At 44.4% G+C, this 18627-nt stretch overlaps 1 protein-coding gene across 2 annotated transcripts in view; it reads right to left on the bottom strand.

Annotated features, from left to right (window-relative positions):
- The window catches only part of RNF128 (ring finger protein 128), a 36060-nt gene that overhangs the window by 2191 nt on the left and 15242 nt on the right, over positions 1–18627 (bottom strand). For both annotated transcript variants that reach the window (XM_052673138.1, XM_052673137.1), the window contains exons 2-6: positions 11090–11337; positions 5187–5258; positions 4051–4133; positions 1705–1801; positions 1089–1257 (exon numbers count right to left, since the gene is read on the bottom strand). In XM_052673138.1, coding sequence (XP_052529098.1) covers positions 1089–1257; positions 1705–1801; positions 4051–4133; positions 5187–5258; positions 11090–11337 — 669 coding nt within the window. The remainder of the gene's footprint in view (positions 1–1088; positions 1258–1704; positions 1802–4050; positions 4134–5186; positions 5259–11089; positions 11338–18627) is intronic.

Below are 18627 nucleotides of genomic sequence, written 5' to 3' on the forward strand. Positions count from 1 at the left end.
GATATTTACATTAATTTTTTTTTTTAAACTTGGAATCATTCCATTAAACAAACAAAACCAACTATATCTGAGCAGAGCTGATTATTAACAGGTATTTTCAATACTACGTGGAAAAATAGAGATCATGGCCTCAAGAGACAGCTAGCCCATAAGGAAGGGCTCATGTTAGCTTGGGAATACAAGTGAAACACCTCTAGCTTCTGCATATAACTAGAAGAAAGTTTGTGAGAAGCTGCTCTGTAGCTGTGAACAAGTCTCCTTGCTTTCTGTGAATGAGTTTGCTTCCCCTAATACACAGTGCTTTGTCTTCCACTGTTATATATACATGGCCAAGGTACCACAAGGTTGTGTGGACACTCTACCAGCCAGCAACCACCAGTAACTGTGGACTTGATAGAGATGTTACTGGTAGCCCCCCCAGTAACATGAGTACTTCTGTTAAATTGATGAACTTGAGCTCACCTCCACATACTTTCTTCAGGATCAGTAAACCTCACACAGAAGCACTGGTGCTTTAGCATTAGAAATACACATGGCTCTTGTTTAAAAAAAAAATAATACAAGGTATTTGGGAATGCTGATAGCCTTTTCAATTAAAACACTCTGAAAGTGTTCAAGGATGATTCAGCCTAGGCAAAAATCTGAAATTCAGTAGGAAGTAGTTGTCATGTTTTGCATCATCTGTGCTAAAAAATGACAGACTTCCCAAGGGTTTTCTGAGTATTTAATTACTTAAATTGGACAGATGTGGTGGTAAAGCAACACTCACTCATCCAAGACAGCCTCCAAAGAGAGAAAGAGAGAAGGGGCTTCTTTAGAAATTTCTTCTGGCCTGCAAGTAGTATGTATGTGATTTTCAACTACTCTTTTTCTTGACTTCAGTTTGAAATTCAAGGTTAGATTGTACTTAATTTGAAAACAAAGTGTAAGTGGCAGAGCCAAGTGTTAAAACAAAAGGAAGATTAACACTACTCCAAAAAACAAGCACTGCTGTATATTACAAAGGGAAAAAAAACCCAATGCTATCATAGCACAAGCAATGGAAGGGCAACGCAATCCAACAAGTCGGGTGAAGCAATAGAACTTACTTTCTGATGCTGCCTGTTCCTCCAGAACTGATTCATCTGCTCCTTGCACAGAAGCATATCCAGATGATGCAGTTTCACTGTGGCTGTCCACTTCATTAATTGAAGTGACATTTGAAGTCCCACTGGATACTGTGGCTTGCACAGACTCTGCCCCATCTTCTGCGTCCACCTGTGTGAAAAAGAGAAAATGGTAAAGTTACAGCTTCAGGGGGATGCATCTTTCAAGGAGAGCAATGCTTTGAGGGACTGGATCTGGTGGACCATTACCCAGAAAAAGAGACTTACAACAGAAAAATGGAATTCTGCTGTCAACCCCCAGCATCACAAGTGAAAACCAGCTACTGCCTATTTAGAGTGGGAAGCTCAGATACAGCTTCTGTATTCCTTAACCAGCTCTTCCTTTTTATTACCCAGTACTAGGAAAAGACAAATTTTCCTCCCACTCTGCACGCCTCCATCCACCAGCCAAACTCTGGCATATATTTCAGTTGCTCAGGCATTGGCAACAGCATCTTCCTCTGGTGCTCGCCACGCAGAGCAGTGACAGAATGCATCAGTCCCTCATATATCCCAGTACTGGTAGCGACCTCTGCCACTAGGTAAGACTGTGACTTACCTCAACGCCTAGAACTTTGAGAATGTCACATTTGCACATCGGGCACGTCCTGTGTTCCAAAAGCCAAGGATCAATACAGTTCTTGTGGAAAAGATGGCTAGTGGAGGAAGCAACCAAAAAGTCAGGTTTCACATAAGGAAAGATGTTTGTGTAGCAGCTTTATCTACTAACACAGAATTCATTGATTCTAGAATTGCCTTGTTTTGCCACACACGGCTGTTGAAAGTTACAGCTAGTTGCATGGTCTCAACCTTTTACTTGTTTCTCTGCACAACTCATAAAAACGACTGAGTTATCTATGCTACATCAGCATTAATGGTTTTGTTGTAGGACTTCTGTTGGTTTTTTTTTGTTTGTTTTCAAATCACCGCGCTATGTACTTCTGGATTATAATTTCAATAATACAGATATTGCACCTCAACCTTAGCCTTAAGCTCAACTTTCGTCATGACGACACAGACATAAATAGCACTCACTCCTGCTGAACCTACATAAAAAAAATCTTGCCAAGTTATGTTCTCAAGATAAACTATACTCCCACACATTTACTTTGCCTATGCAGTCACTGTATATTTCAAGTGGACATTTGGCAGACTGCACACACAAGCAATTAAACATAGTTCAGCCATCACAAGTGGAAATGTGTGCTTCTACATAGGTACTCAAACCCACAATGGGTTTGATCTAGGGGACAAATTTAGGAAGACAGCTTGCAACCCTGTGACCTGCCTGTTCCTTCTGCCTGAATTGAAATGGCAAAGCTCTGTTCAATGTTAATCAGCACTCTGTTATGAGACAAGTGAAGAGTTCACCACATTCGGTGTTCTACACCCAAGCTTGATAATGAATTCTCCAATTAAGCACACGTAATCAGCACCTCCTTCCAGCTGCACCAATGTAACATCTGTAGTAAAACCTGAAACTACCTTAATGCATAGTGATTGTGAGAACTTGTACTCACGCCTGGTGTATCTCTGCTACTATAAATGCTTGCAGTTTGACTGTCTGGACAAGAATGCCTTCCACAAACACATACGCCCCAGATATTTAGATACCACTATTGTGACTCACAGAAGCATTCAGTTGCTTGTTTCTTTTAGGCATGCAGTTAAATGCTTTTAACATGTAGGGTTTGTACACAGAGGCTGGCCACCAACATCAAGTAAATTCTTGAAGTACATAACAGTTTATAACTCACATGAGAGTTTAATATGGTTGATATTGGCAGAGATCATCACTGGCAGGGATTATCAAACAAATATGGTTATCTTAAGCAAGTCCCTACCACAGCCATGTTTGGGCCAAAGAGGAAGACAACATCACAAATACTTAAAAGCAGCCTCAGAGCAAAATACAGTACAGCAAATTCACACATAAAGAATACCTAAAAAAAAAAAAAAAAAGTCATTTCATCTGAACCCAGTAAGTCAGAGAAGTCAGCTCTTCTATCAGCTCTACACATCTAGCCAGTCTAAATGTCTCTGCACTCACGGAATTTAGTTCATTAATGTACAGGACTACCCGCTAGCACAAGCCTGATAAGACAACTGAATAACCATCAACACATTCCTGAAAGCTTATTCAGTCTTGTTTCATTCTAAACTGCTAAGCATTAGGTGAAGGAAGTTTGCAGATAGCACTTTACAAGGCCAGCCTCTTGGTACCCAGCCCGCTGGGACGGCTACCGCTCCTACACACACGGCTTTCACAAAACCATAACCTTGTGCAAAGGTAACGCCAGCTCAAATTTAATAGTGTCTGACAGGTGACACTGCTCAGAAAACAACAGCCACAGATTTTCCCATTCTTCAGAATTAGATTTTTCCCCATGTCAAAATTTTCCCAAGCACTTTCTCATAATCCTCCCCATGTAAAAGCAGTCTTCCCATATAAAATCAAGTTCACACAACATTTAACTTGATCACTCTTGTAGCCTCCTGATTTGAGAAGCTTTGCCACAGCAATCTCATTCAGCAGGCACACAAAGACACACAGAACAAGTTTCCTTAAATTCTGAAATAGCTTCATTGCTTATCTTAGAAACAATCAAAATATCAGTGGCATGTTGGGCTTCCATAGGGGCACAACGAGATGCAACAGTAGAGAATTCTAGGAGAATAAACTGGAGTGGCTCTGTAGTCAGCCTGGATGTTCAGGTTGAGCTGTAGGAGCACACTACCAGAGTACATCTACAGTTTGAAGCATTATTTGACAGAGACTCAAGAACTCTTGCTCTACAGTGATTTGACAGAAGCCTGATCAGCTTCGTTAACACAGCAGGAGGAACATCCAGTAAAGGCAAGCTTTACCATTTTGAATTAAGGGGCAGATTGGAAGGCAACTTACTTGCAAGTCAAGATGCGCACTACTTCATTTGGCTTGTACAGCTCAATGCACACGGCACAGCTATCTCCATCAGGACCAGTTTCCTAAAGTGGAGAAATGAATTTTCACCTTTAATCAGCTTTGAAAGTTTCCTCTGAACTACAGTCAGATTTACTGAAGACAAAGGGGTCTAGCTAAAGTAACATAAAATAACCCTTACCCATAATTTTAAATAAACACTTTTTATGGATTATTCGTAGTAAAGCTGACATTTGAGCAGAAGCATTGAAAGCTTAATCCCAAGGTTTAGAAACAGCTGTGAACCACCAGGAATCCAGTTCTGGGCTCCTCATTTCAAGAACAACAGGGATCTCCTAGTAAGAGTCCAGTGGAGGTGACTATGATGGGGAAGGGCCTGGACACCTCCTGTACAAGAGTGAGACACCTGGGCTGTTCAGCCTGGAGAAGAGAAGGCTGAAAGGGGATCTGATCAATGCCCTAGCATCTAAAGCATGGCAGGCAACTGGAGGAGGCCAGGTTCTTTTCAGTGGTGTGCAGTGACAGGACGAGGAGTGATGGCCAAGAGCTGGAACATAGAAGTTCCACATAAATACACAGAAGAACTTCTTTTCAGTGAGGGAGAGTGACAGAGCACTGGAACAGGCTGCCCAGAGACGCTGTGGAGTTTCCTTCTTTGGAGATACTCAAGACCCATTTGGTAGGGAACCCTTTTGCAGAGAGTTGGACTCGATGGTCTCTAGATCACCCACGGTCCCTTCCAACCCCTGTGATTCTGGGATTCTGTGATCACTGGATTGTTTCAGTCAATACTGCAGAGATTTGGAAAGCACTACCTCCAGTGTCAGCCAGAAGAAGAATAGCCACTGATGATGATTTTGCTTTTCAAGCAAAGCATTTCTGGCATTTTCCATGTCAGAAAATTAGGACTTCTCAACACAGCAAGACTATGGGTAAGACGTAAAAACACATACATATGACTTGTATGTGCAGATTTCAAAGACTTGTGCCCCTGAAAATAACTTGGCCTGAAAGAGGAAAAGGCAGTTATGGGTTCCAAGAGGTTTCTGCAACCTCTCCCAATGGGAAGGACCTACTCCAAGCTGTGTGAGGGCTGTGGCAGAGTGCTGAGGCTATACCTTGTCTCCTTGCTTCAGGGTACGCAGCTGTAACTGTCCAATGGCCTTCTTGGCTTCAGCCTTCAGTTGTCGCTGTAACAGAAAGCAGTCCTGGTTAAACACTTATTTTTCTCATAGCTCCTAATGTCTAAGCAAGCAGGCACCAGTTTTATAACCCAGATATTATCAAAACAAGCTAAGTAAGCATGACCACGCTATTTAGGTAAAACACAAAACAAGTTTCAGGACAAATTCATGTGGCTATTGACTCCAGATGACACACCAAGAAAACACTTGCATATGATTTGTTTTTACCTAGGCTTCTCATAAAGCACGGTTTCTCCTTTTAGAAACCATAAGATAATACCTCGATCAGATTAGACCTAACCAAAATAAACAGAAAGCCTCAAATGGGTATAGAAGGCTGAACACCAAGTCCCACAGCCAATCCTGCACAGCCTCACACCTTGAAGGAAAGGTGAGGTTCCTTACCCAGCACTAAGCCACCACAGCACGCCCTGAACCAGCCCTCTGCCCCACATCTTACAGAGCCAGCAGCCTCCTGGCACCAACCACTCCTGTCAGGTGGAAGAACACAGTTTTATCAGCGTGGGTTCAAAGTAACACACACACGCAATTCAGAGCTTTCTTTATTTCTATCCCTTGCTAAACAAATCAAATGAGCAGCCCCATGAGGTTTGCAAAGCAGCTTCAATGAGGGCAGAGGAGGAAGCTGAAGTGCATTCCCCTCCATGCCATTTGCTTGCTGCTGTCAGGATACCGGGCAGAGATGAGCAGGAGCAGAAGCCCAGCTTGCCTGGCAACCGTTGCTGCCCAGCTGTCAGTGCAATGCATTTAGTTAGCATGGGAGCTAACAACCCTGTTTAAAGGTCACAGGTTGGTGCTGCTCTACCACCATCACCTGACTGTCCTCTCTGGTGCACTTACTGCCTCTGGACACAGTGGTACATCAGGCAGCTCTGGCACTGCTGTCCCAACCCAAAATCCTCTTCCAGATTCAGCTGCTCAGTGCAGAACACCGCACTGTCAACCTTCCAGCACTGCTCCCCCTTATGCATTTTACTTCAGATACAAGACTCCTTTCAGGCTAAAAGTGCAGGACTAATGGCAGAAGCATGGAAGAGACAAGCTGGTGAAAGCTACTCATGATACCTAACAAACTGAGCAAACTGATAACTCAATACTACATAAAATTCCCTGCAGTGAAGTAGGGCAAACACGTTGATTTAGATGGTCTGCTGCTATCATGCTGTTTTGGCACAGCCAAGCTTGCTGATACTTAGTGTTGCTTTGTGCTTCTAGCCTACAGCATCAATACGCAAACTTATAGAAGCTTAACGGCTATAACAACGATCAAGGAAAAGATTCATGCCATCCTAAGGTGAAAAATGCAAGCATGCGTATTTTATTTATTAGGAACAAGAACCAATCAAGTTTTCTTCAAAAAAGCTTGTAGAGTTCTTCTGCTGAAGACAGCAGCATAAGTTTCTGTATGACACTTCAAAATCATTCTCCTCCTGTCAACGCTTCAACCAGAAGCTGTAGAGAAGCAGCCACACAGCTGTCTCTGAAAATCCCCGAAGTTTCACTAACAAACACAGACTAGGAATGCAGCAATATCAGGTCCTGCACTACAGCTGCTTGTTATAAACGGGGAATTAAACCATCCAGGAGCGTACTCCCCTGTGTAGTATCTAATCTACACATCTAATGTCAGGGCAAGCATATTGACAGGACCCAACTGGCTGCAGAAATGCTGGCAAACAGCAAAGTGTAAATGTACTCAACTGGCTGCATGATTAATAATTTACCGAGACGATATTTTAAGTTTTGCCAGAGCACAAGTTTAATGGCTGTTCTTGAAATGCACCAACGGCAAAGTCACCTTTAACATTGATTATGTAAGTACAGCAGAGCACAGCTCCGGGGAGATGGAGAAAGGTTGCAAGAGGAAGCATTTATTGAGTAGGCTACCAGAGATCCAAGATACTCAAGCCTGGAATGTCAAAGCATTTTGTGTAGCCAAATTTTTGGAGCAAACATTAAATGTTAATGACTCTAAAAGTTTCAACAACCCTACAGCCCTTGGGGAATGGAGGGTGAGCAGAAGCTGACTAGACTGAGACAAGAAAAAAGACAGAATCAAGGTATTACAGGACGGGTCAGGTTCTGGCTGCCACCCAGGCTCTGGCATGCTGAAATAAGCACCTGACTGGGAAAGGTAGACGTGCTGTTCATTCCCCAGTTTTCCCCAGTCCCTCCCGGGGAATTTAATCACCAGCCCCTTCTGCACCCTTGCAAGTACAGCAGTGGCAGCACAGATGAGCCAGCTCTGAGGAGGTAAGGAACTTCCACTTTTCTCTTGCAAGCAAAGGAAGTTCTTGCCCACAGATAGCTACTGCCATGAAAGCAGTTAAGAATTCTGGCAAGTCAAGCAACTCACCTTCTCCAAAATCATTAATTAGGTCAGTTCTAAGCTGCAACACCTAATCCTTATGAAATGAATGGAAATGAAAACTTGAGCTCAAATAAGAAACCAGGCCACAGATTAACATGCTCAGTCCTTCTGCATTATTAAGAAAGGTTAATATACTGAGGAACAGAATTTGTCACTACTTTGTTGGTACCAAGCAGAGCTCCCCACTGCCCTTTCCTTGTTCTGCCACCTTTGTGCTCACAGGCCTCACGATGCAGTAACAGACCACAGAGATTGCCATTTGACTTTCAAGTTCACAAGAAAATGGAGTCCAACAAAAAACAGCCAGTTGTAAACAGCTTAACATGAGAAAATACTGATTCATTTCAGCTCACAGTTAGGACAGATGTGTTATTAAACTTGCTTTCACTTGGACTTTAAGACAACACGAGTGGCTCATCTCAGTAGTCACTCAACTTTATAGAAAATTACAGTTTTCCTGTATACAATTCCTGCTCAAACTGAGTGAAAGACAGAGGTGCTGCCTTCAAGAAACATCTGCAGCAGAAATAAGACCTGGGTTATATGTGACCAAACCAACTTGTTAAAGATCCTTCACCAGAAAAAGCACGTTGTCATAGCAAGAAACACAGAAACTCTGCTGGTGAGTGGTGAAGCTTTAATGCACCCTACAGCCTCACTATCTATAAAACAAGAGATGGCTTCTGAAAGCACTGGAGTCTGAAGACTTTTCAAGACAAGCCAAAGAAAAGGAAAAAACTACTGCCGAGATGGTAAAGACTTCAAAATCATCCAGAGCAAGCAAATGAGGCATACAAGCAGGATGTAAAGAATTCGAGGATACCAGAAATAGACCACAGAGCACTACTGTCATGTCACATTTATCACAGAACTCTGCAGAGTGATCAAAGAGTCCCTCTTGGTTCTAGGGGTAGAACATCATGACACCAGGAAGGTCAAAAAATGAGACAGACGCTCAGAAAGAATTGTAACACTGGTAGAGGGAAACATTCAGAAGACTTCAGAAGGGAAAGTTTGTAACAATTACTACCAAAACACAACTGTTCCCTAAGAACACTGCCCAAATGAATGTATAACCCATTGACACCTGCACAGAAGAGGAAAAAAACCCTTTACTCCAACAAATAACAGACTAAAGTCCAGGGAGGGTTTCCAAAGGGCTGAATGACAGCAAAGTTCCACAGGCAGCATGCAATCTGATAAGTTGATTGACTAATATTCAGTGTTTCAAAGTCCCTATTTTGAGACTTAGAACATGCTCTGAAAATCCAGTAAGCTGGTTAACAGAGAACACCATAGAGCCACATTTTACTAGTTCCTCTTCACCAACAAGAACGTCTTTGTTATTCTTTCCTCATCTTATCCTTGTAAGGTTTGTTTTTAGATGCTTTGGTACAGAAACAATTGAAAAAAAAAAAAACCTACAAAACAATTCTGGATTGTCTTGAGTTTCACTTTTACAAAGTAGTACATTTATTCCACTATGTCAGAGAATCTTTCTTCGATTCTGGTACTTCATAAAGCACTTCATGGCTCCTTAATTTCACATCAGCTGAAATCATGTGGAACTGGCATGTCATTCATCAGTGTTATTTTTCAATCTAGACTAAATTGTGTTGTGTGTACACAAAGCCCAAGATAGAAACAGTCAGAGAAGGAGCGGGCCAAACCAACTGGATTTTCCCAGTGCTGTCTACCACTAAGCATTAATAACAGCCATAGCTCTTTGAAAGCCTAAAAGCTCAGAACAGAGCTGCACTTCCACAGCTGCTCTGTTCAATGCCTTCAAAGAAGAGAAGATTTTCTTGTGATTTGATTAACAGCATCTTCCGCAGATCAGTTTCTAGGGCAGCCTATTGTGATTGGAATCAAGTTCTCTCAGTGGGGCAGTTTGCAGGGAAAGAAGAAATTCATCAATAAGAGACAGCGTACCTCTGTCCACAGATGCTATGCAGAGGGCAGCATCAAGATACCGGGCTCTGTGCCATTCCTCACGAGAGGCACCACAGAGGCAATTTAGTGTGACATCCAGGAGTGGCAATGCTGCGTTTCACAGGCAGCTGTCAACTTCCAGTCCTGCTCCTTCAACTACTCCTTTGTGTTTCCGCGTTACTTCCAAGTGTGGCATATCAGAACACAAAGAGGCTAAAATGAGGTCTGTTCATCATCCACAAGACTACATTTAAACAACAGGATTTCAGACGAACATCGACCAAACTGAGCTAGGTGCTACGGTTACCAGAAAGAACTCAGCATTCAACAGCAGCCACATTCCCTGTGACCACAGCAGGGAGAGAGACTGAGGTGAAGGACAGCAAAGAACAGTGGTTACTCAAGTTAGCATTTCAGAGCCTAAAACGTCAGTCCTAAAATGTTACACAAGCCCAAAACTGGCCTAAATCTCAACACCTGCATCCAGCTTTTAGCCTCGAAGTGTTTTCAGAATGATCTGTTCAGGGGGCCTAAAATCCCCAAGATAGCAGTGAAGCTCAACAGGGCACATCTCCTTCAACGGCAGAATGCCACTTCTCTATCTAGCTACTGATCTCGAGGTAGTTCCCCAAGCAAGCTGGAGTTAGAGGTCACATAACAACTCTTCTTTCACAGTTCAAGTAACTCCTGCAAGAAGCAGCACTGCATATACCACAGGTCTCCTTTGCAACAACAACAGTACTTGTACATGAGCAACTCAGAGCTTGTTCCTGCTGCTGCCCACCCTCTTTGACAGGAATCATGCTAGGACATAGACCTCACTTTAAGGCTTTTCCTTAAGCCCTGAAGGAGCAGGGGCAAGTTGGGACTGAAGGCAAAACTGTATGCATTTGTTATATCAGCTGATCGGACAATTGCACAAAAGAGAGTCACCCAGAAATTTAACTCGTTAACAATGGCCTGCCTGGGGTTTAAAAAGAACACAACAGTGGCTTTTATTCAACACCTAATTGAGGCTGTCACGGCAACTCTGATAGCTTTCAGTTAGATAAAAGCTTTCAACAAGACGCAGTTTCCCAGCCTGTGGTCTATACTGAGGTGGCAGAAGTCGTGCACCATTCTGGAGACACGTCAGTAGTCTGTCTTACACTGCATTACAGCTAGCACACAGGCAGTGCTATGTGGGAAGTGTGAGGGTCAGCTAAAAGCAGTTTAGCTCTCTCACTTCCCCCACTACATCAGTATTATTGCTGCATTGCTCTTCAGGAAGTAAAATCTGTAGGAGAAAGTTGGCTAAGCATGACCAGTTACACTCTCAAGACAACCAGACAGGTGACTTGCTGCCATTTCTTTGAAGAGTTTTTAGCTGTTTAAAAATACCTCCCTTAGCTCACACTCTCTTTCCTTTGGAAAGAAATTTAGTCATCTTGGTGCTCAAGCACTATTTCAGCTTCATCATCCACAGCATGGTGGCTCAGGGGGACAGTAAGCGACAGACACAACACCAACTCACCTGCTTCCTGGACTGGGCCCTCGTGATCCTGAATCTGCGAGCAGAATAAAAAATGAAGTAGCCCACAGTTGCTGCTGTGACGATGAAAAACGACACGGAGACAAAGAAGATGGAATAGTGGTTCATCCAGGGACCATGCTTTTTCCCCACTTCAATAACCATGGTCACTTTCAGGCCACTCTCAATCCGGCGCAGGATCTCCATGCCTTTCAGGTTGCCAATCATAATGGCAACGATGCTTCCTGCACCTGCAAAAGAGAAACAGAACCCACGTTCACCACAGCTGTATTCCAGTCAGCTTAGAGGCCCCAGTTCAAGAGCCAAAGAACAAACTGTTAAGCTTCTTGCTGGCACCTGCAGTTTTAATATAACTAATAGAGTCAGTGCCATCTCCTTGTTCTTGTTCAGCTGAACAAGTACGTCTGATTACTTATGAGCCGAACTGTATTCAGAAACCATTCCTCTCCATACGGCTCCTCACTCCCATGTAAGACACTCATCATCGTTTCAGACACAATGCTGACAGTTTACACTTCAGCTTGCCTTTGAGCTGCGTGAAGTTGAAAAGCAATCATACACACATCCAGGTCAGCTCCTGCCCAGATGCCAGGCACAGAGCTGGCAGCTTACAGATGCTTCCTGCAATGAATCTGCTTCCCTCCCTGCTCTGCTACTTCTTAACCCCTCTGCCCTAAATTTGACTGTGCCACTGAGGCATCAAACAACCAAAGCTATATGGACCAACCTTTGCTTCTGTACGCTCTAGAAATAACTGAGAAACACTGGAGCGAAATCTTGTGGTGACTACAAATGCAGTGGGTTTCAAATGTAAATTTAGAGACAAGAGAATATTGATTTGTGCTTGCCTTTTCAACAGTCAGTAGTAGACGACAAACTCCCTTGTAACAGTACAGCAAGCTATCCAGAGGGACCAAAGAGCTTTACTGTCAGAAGGAATTTCAAGCAACCTTGGTCCCTAAATAATGACTTGAACAAAGATGCTTCCATTTCAAGTGACAAAGCAATTGCTGAGAACACTTCATGCTATTGGTGGGAACATTAAGTAGCCCAAGCACAAAGTTGTTCTTAGGAGAAACGGAAAAGGGGAGATGAGCAAATAATCACTGGCTGAAAAGTAGATTCACAGACTAGCCAGCAAGGAGCTCCTTGGCATTAAGCCATCAGCTGCACGACATTCACAACAGATATCACACGATGAAGCAAAGGCTGTTACAGAAGTGCTATTTTTAACTAACATCCCAGCCAAACCAATTTTATCGGGGAGACCAATTTTTTCTCTCCATTAAGCAATCTCATCCAACCTTCTGCTATCAAACCTCAAACCGGTGTTAAAACACAAAAGGCTCTCATTTGAGAATGCACTTATTAATTGTCTATCTTGCTCGTGTGATGTCTTTGACCCAAGATGTTCAAACATGACGTCCAGCAATCTTCCCCAGTGTGACTAACCTCATCTTCTAGTCAGAAAGCCTCCTGTAATGAGAAGTGCATCTCAGACCAGAGGTGAAATAAGAGGCAGCCAGGCTGTGCAGCTACCATCCTTTATGATGAGCTGGGATTGGTATGGCAGTTACCAAACAGGCTGGAAGCAGGTGATAGGAGCAAGCAAAGAATTAGAGATGGGGTCAGGTCAGGAGCTGAGACTTTCTACTTTCGTAAGAGTAGAGGAAAGCGTGGGAGAACTGATTGTGACAGCAAGAAAATAAGAAGCCTGCCAAAAAGCTTGTACTGCCTTCTGCCTCACCAGTCAAATATAGCTTGTGGTTAAGTGCAATATGGCAAGTAGCATAGGGATGCCTGTTAATGAATTGTCACCATGAACGTGCAACACCATTTCAACTACTAAGGCACCTGGTGAGATGGAGTTTCACACCCTTTAAAAAAAAAATAGACAACTTCAATTTTAGTTTCAGATCATCACTTCACCACGATTCACTAGAAGAGAATATTCTCTCCTGGTACTTTTCATTTTTTTCCTCCCATCCTCAGATATTTCTCACAATTTCAGCTACTTTGAATCAATACACATCAGCGGTCATGCGGCAGGACTTTAGATCACTGACTGCAGCCACTGAAGGGAGGAAGGCACCTCAGGCAGCTGTTTCTGCTCCTCATTCACTCAGGCACAAGCTGCTGGTCTCAGTGCAACACATTAATGCTTATTTACACCTATGAGGGTGGAGGAGAGGAGGCATTGCTTCACAAAGGAGCAAACTGGCTGTGTGCTGAGGTCAGAGCTCAGTTTAGGCACGGCAGCCGTGGCAGTTAGACTTTCACCAGCCATGAAGAAAGCACACCTTGCAAGTGAGAGCTTTGACATTGCAGAAACAAGGGCAGATTGAGAGGGTGGTTGTGTCTACCAGCATCTGCACTGCTACCCCACAACAAGCCCCTGCTGACCTACATCAGTGCCCATCTTCAGTACTTTGCATTATGGGGGCAAGGCTTTAGAGCTGACAATTCATTATAAAAGGCACTTACAGATGGGCTAACATGACAGCACACACAGCTAACCAAATGCCTTGTGCTGACAACAGGGAAAGGAATTCAGAAACTGCCCCTACAGCCTCAGGCCCCTGCTCACCCAGGCCAACACTTGCTCACCATCACAGGGACATCACCCTTACGTCACAGAAAACAAGGCCTCCCTCCTCTGCCTTACTTACTTCAGCAGTGCCCTGTTAGCTCAAAGCCCAGAACCCACATTTAGCCTGCTGCTGCACTGCTAGAATCAAAGCAGTGAGGCCAGCCTGCACCCAGCACTCCTTGAGCAGCTAGAGGGATCTCACCATGACAGGCACTGCAACATGTTACCGAGCCCAGGAAAGTGGGCTTTACATCTCTGGCCTAGGAATCAGCTCCTGTGATTTAAGCAAGGCTTTCTGCTACAGCTTTTTAAAAAAGTTAGAAAGTGAGATTAAGCTGTTAATAATAGGGTCATTGCTGAACAGAAGCAAAACCCGTTTAGTTAAACATTTCTCAGCCTCTCCTTTTCCATCTCCTATGAAATTAGAGAGGGAAAGTTAGTCAGATCTTCAGACAAACACAATCTGCCTGTGTAGGTCTGGAGATCTGCAAAAGGTTCCTCCCAGATGATAAGGCAGCACGGCACAACGGTGAAAATCCGGAAGAGGCTGTTTTGCAGACACAAGCAGGCACAGCCAAGACACAAGCATTCAAAGGTTCTGCAGGGTGAGGGAAGGAGAGCTAGCACACAAGTGCATTTGGCACGCAAGGAGAGTACAGGACCGGGGATCACAGTTTTTACCTTCCTGTATCAGGTTTACTTAGACGCAGAGTGGAGTTTCATCTATTTATACCAATGTAAGTATCCACGTTCAACTGTGCCTGCAGAGACCTTCCTTGTTCTGCCATTCATTCCTACTCTGTAGGAACACAGTGAAAGGGCTGGCAATTCAGTAGAGAAATTCAGCATGCAAAACGTGCACAGAGCCAGCAGGATTAACTCCTGAACAGTGAACACCTGCTCCAGCGCTGGCAGGGGATCAATGTCACCCAGTGCTACTCCTAAGCACGCTGCAGATAAGCCAGCTCTGAAGCACTGCTGAGTGTGGTGAGACCCTGTGGCATGCGTCAAGGCAGTGCCTGCACGGCAGGTCAGTGCCCACGTACTGCACTGATACCTCTGCAGCCCCGTACCTTGCACTGCTGACAGCAAAGTGTGGCAGTGCTGACATCACTGAAGCAGCTCTGAGGAGCCGTCAGGATGTGTTCAGTGTCAAACCTGAAATTTCTGCCTTTTCTTTTTTTCTTCCTTTCAAAAGAAGAGAGAAGTGACTTTCACAGATACTGATCAACTACAACCAGTAGTGGACACTCATTTCTCCCTTCTCTGTTGACACTTGCTGTAGTTGCTCTTCCTTCCAGGTAGTTAACAGCACAGCCTCCAGACACCATGGGGATTCACAAAGTGAGACAGAGACTCACATTAAGGAACGCTCTGTGTTTCCCTTAACAACAGTATGATATTTTCTGTCCATACCCCAGGCTCACTGCTATTAAAGCCTTCCTATGATAAAGAAAGTGTATTAGGAAGAAGCTCCACAACCACTGCAGGTGGAATGAATAAAACAGGACAAGACCTAAAAGCCCAGAAATTACAGCCACAGCAGGAAGACTGGTAGGAAGCTCGGTCCTCCGGAGACCCAGCCATAATGACACCAGCTTTCCTGACCTAAAACTGATGGAGAGCACAGCAACACAGGAAGGCCACGGCAGCTCTCCAAAAGACAGCTGCTAGGCCTATGTGAAAGCATAGCAGGCATATTTCCTCAGCCAGGATGAAAATTTAATGCTCCCTTAACCATAATTAAAATTCAGTCCTACTGCAACGCATCTCCAGCTTACAGCAGATGCACTTGATGCACAAGAACAAACCACGCACAGGGCTCCACGAGAAAATCACCTGCTGCTGCAGCCAGAACAACCATCCCTTCTGAGATGGCCTTGGTAAGCAAATCCTCCCATCTGGACAGGAGCTGCTGTCACAGTTGTGTGTCCTCCAGGCTCAAACCCTGCCCCCTGCACACTCCTGTGGGCTTAATGCTGTCTGCAGGCAGAGGCCACAGAGCAGCAAAATGTCTTGCACACATCACTCCCTCTTTGCCTTATCTTCCAGATCCTATGAGAAAAAGAGAAATCTTTGCTGCTCTAATTTTGCTCAATGCAGGCTTTGCATTCTGCCTGTCACTGTGTGTATTTAATAAACATGAAGCACAACGTGTGAAGAGCCTGTTAAAGTACCTGTGGTACTTTGAATCTTTGCTGCGTTACCAGGACCCTTCCAGTTAAGGCTAAGCTCCCCAGCTAATTAAATGCTGAAAAACAAGTTTTCCTTCAAGGAAACTTTTCAGCCACTGGAATTTAAGGAGCTTCTGTTTCATTCTCACATTTCTCATTCACCACTCGAGTTTCACTACCAGCCCAACAGAACTGGCTCAGGCTGACAGCCACAACGCCAGCTCTGTGACCACACACTGCTTTCAGTGCAGCACATTTCCAGCTCTAATACACCAGCAACTAACACCAAGCATCGCCCGGCTCTGCAGCTCAGGCAAAAGCTTCAGCTCTGAAGCTTGCCATCACGATGCACTGCTGCTTCCTCCTCTACAGTTGACTTGAACACAGCAGCGCTGTTACTCTCTGGTATCTAATAGCACAGAAAATTAAGAGAAATAATTAACATTTCTCCATGTAATACTTTTGCACAACACTGGCAACTGCAGGCTTGCATGAGACACTGAGAAAGCTCTTTGACGTGAATGATTAACTTCCTGTTGTTTGACAGGTCTGTATGTCAAAGCTCGCTCAGAAACTGTCTCCGCTCTTCCAGCCTCACTTAAAACAGGTTTCTCATCTCGTTCAGATAAAGCTCACCATTGGAACTGCTTTGCATTGTTTAAACACGAGCTGAATTTGGTTGCTTTAGAACAAGTCAACTCATGAAAGCCCCTTTCATTCTGTTTAAAGGCAGACATGTAACCTGGGGCAAATACAATAGATCTTCTAATGCAGCTTTTCTCAGATAGCAAAAGCCAAGCCAATCACATCCCTTGCCAAGAACAGGCTGCAACACAGCCCAACGGGACCCCTCCCCTGCAGGGGGGAACCTGGCTACAACAGTTTCCTTTGGGCATTTGAAGAAGGCAATAGTTTTGTAGGCATTTTGAAGAAAGAAGGTATAAAGCAACTACAGAAATTACAAGGGCTGCTCCAAAAAGCAACACCTCCTGTTTTATTATCTCAGCCCACAATGTTAGAGGCAGATTATCTGCGGTATGGCTGTAGAGGTTGAACCTTCCACCAACATTCTGGTACATTTCACTGCTCTACTACAGATAGCAGCAGAGAGGCAACTTGATAAATTAGCATTGGATGTGGAAGTGTGTACGAAGGGAAGGCGTGCCACTGAATTCCTCCACGTGGAGGAGGTGGCACCCACTGACACCCATCAGTGCTTGCTGAACGTTGATGGAGACCAAACCATAACTGGGGGTGGGTGCTGTGTTCCAGCAGTGGTGACAGCAATGTGAACAAGTCACATTCTGGACTGCCAAGCAGGATCCTGTTCATCGCTGACAAAAATGCACAGTTAATGATGGTGACTATGTTGAAAAACAGCGTTTTGTAGCTGAGAATTCACTCTGCCCTCTTATTTGTTGTGTCCTTGGCATCTGTTGTAGTTTCCATGAAAATAAATAGGAGGCAGTGCTGTTAGAGGAACATACGTGTTTCATAACAAGGGAAAAGGCTAAAATGCCATGCACACAAGTGACAAAATTTCAGATTGTCACATTTTCCTCCTTGACAAACATCTGAAGTTTTGCATCATTGTTTGAGGGCAGTGAAATTAAGCCCCAGCAGTTTCAACATTGTTTCTCTTTGACCAGAGCCCTTGTGCAACCAACAGACCCCTGCAGCACAGCTCCAGCTTCTTCCCTGGGGAGCAGCCCCATGTTGCACCCAGCTCACGGCCAGCCCAGCAGCCAGCCTGCACATCTCCCTCAGGAACACAACATACAAGGGACACCGTTCCAGGGAAGTCACTCAGAGGGGAAGGAAAGGAACGGAAGCAGTGTGGTACAGCTATCAAAAGTTAAACGTCATCCTTCCCCGCTTACAAAGCTGGGCAGCCAAGGCCAGCTAACTGCAACTCATTTGACACTGCAGCAGCAGGGTTGTTTTAATCAATAAAAATGGAGCACTTTTTTTTTCTTGAAAAAATTAAGCAGCACTTTGGAAGAACAATGCACTGTTTTCTCCCAGTGCTTCGGGACTGAGAAATGAAGATGCAATAACAGATTAAGGGCGGCAGACACTGCTACAGCTGAGTAAATTCTGCCAGAGACACAGGATGAAAGGCTGCTTTTTTAAAGAGCGTGCACCACCTTGCACTGAGACCTTCAGAGAATGCACAAGAACTGTTTGAAGCACCATGGCAAGAGCTCAGCACCCATCCCTGAGCACTGAACAGCCATCAATAGAAGCAGAAGACAAAAAATCTACTTTTCACTTCAGTTGCTTCACAAAGATGACGAGCAAAAAAAGCCTTGTCAGTTTAACAACTCAAGGAGGAGAGAGTCAAAATACAAATCCTGTTTTTCAACAGGTGGTGGCTGGCTCCTGGCTTGTATCTACACGCTGAGGCACCTGCAACACAGAAGATTGGTCTAGCTGTGCCTCCAGCCTAAGAGGAGCAGCAGCCTTGGCTTTGCTCAGCCCCCTGGGCATCCCTCCCACTGCACCACGGTCAGCCAGCCACCCAGAGACAGAGCCACCTCCCGTGCTGCAGCAGGAAGGCAGAGCCCCATCACTCTCCCAGCAGACTCCTGCCACCTCAGCATGCTGCCTGTTGAGGCATGTGTGTGGTGCATTTATTACACCGCCTTTCATGTTTAGGTACAACTGTTGGAATACTGCTTACCTCACTGCATTGAAATAATTAAAAAAATGGGGGGGTTCTGGTACTTGCTAAGCAAGCTTGTACAAGTCTATTA

This window comes from Tympanuchus pallidicinctus, unplaced genomic scaffold, assembly GCF_026119805.1.
Source record: "Tympanuchus pallidicinctus isolate F22 unplaced genomic scaffold, pur_lepc_1.0 scaffold13, whole genome shotgun sequence".
NCBI classification, from domain to species: Eukaryota; Metazoa; Chordata; class Aves; order Galliformes; family Phasianidae; genus Tympanuchus; species Tympanuchus pallidicinctus.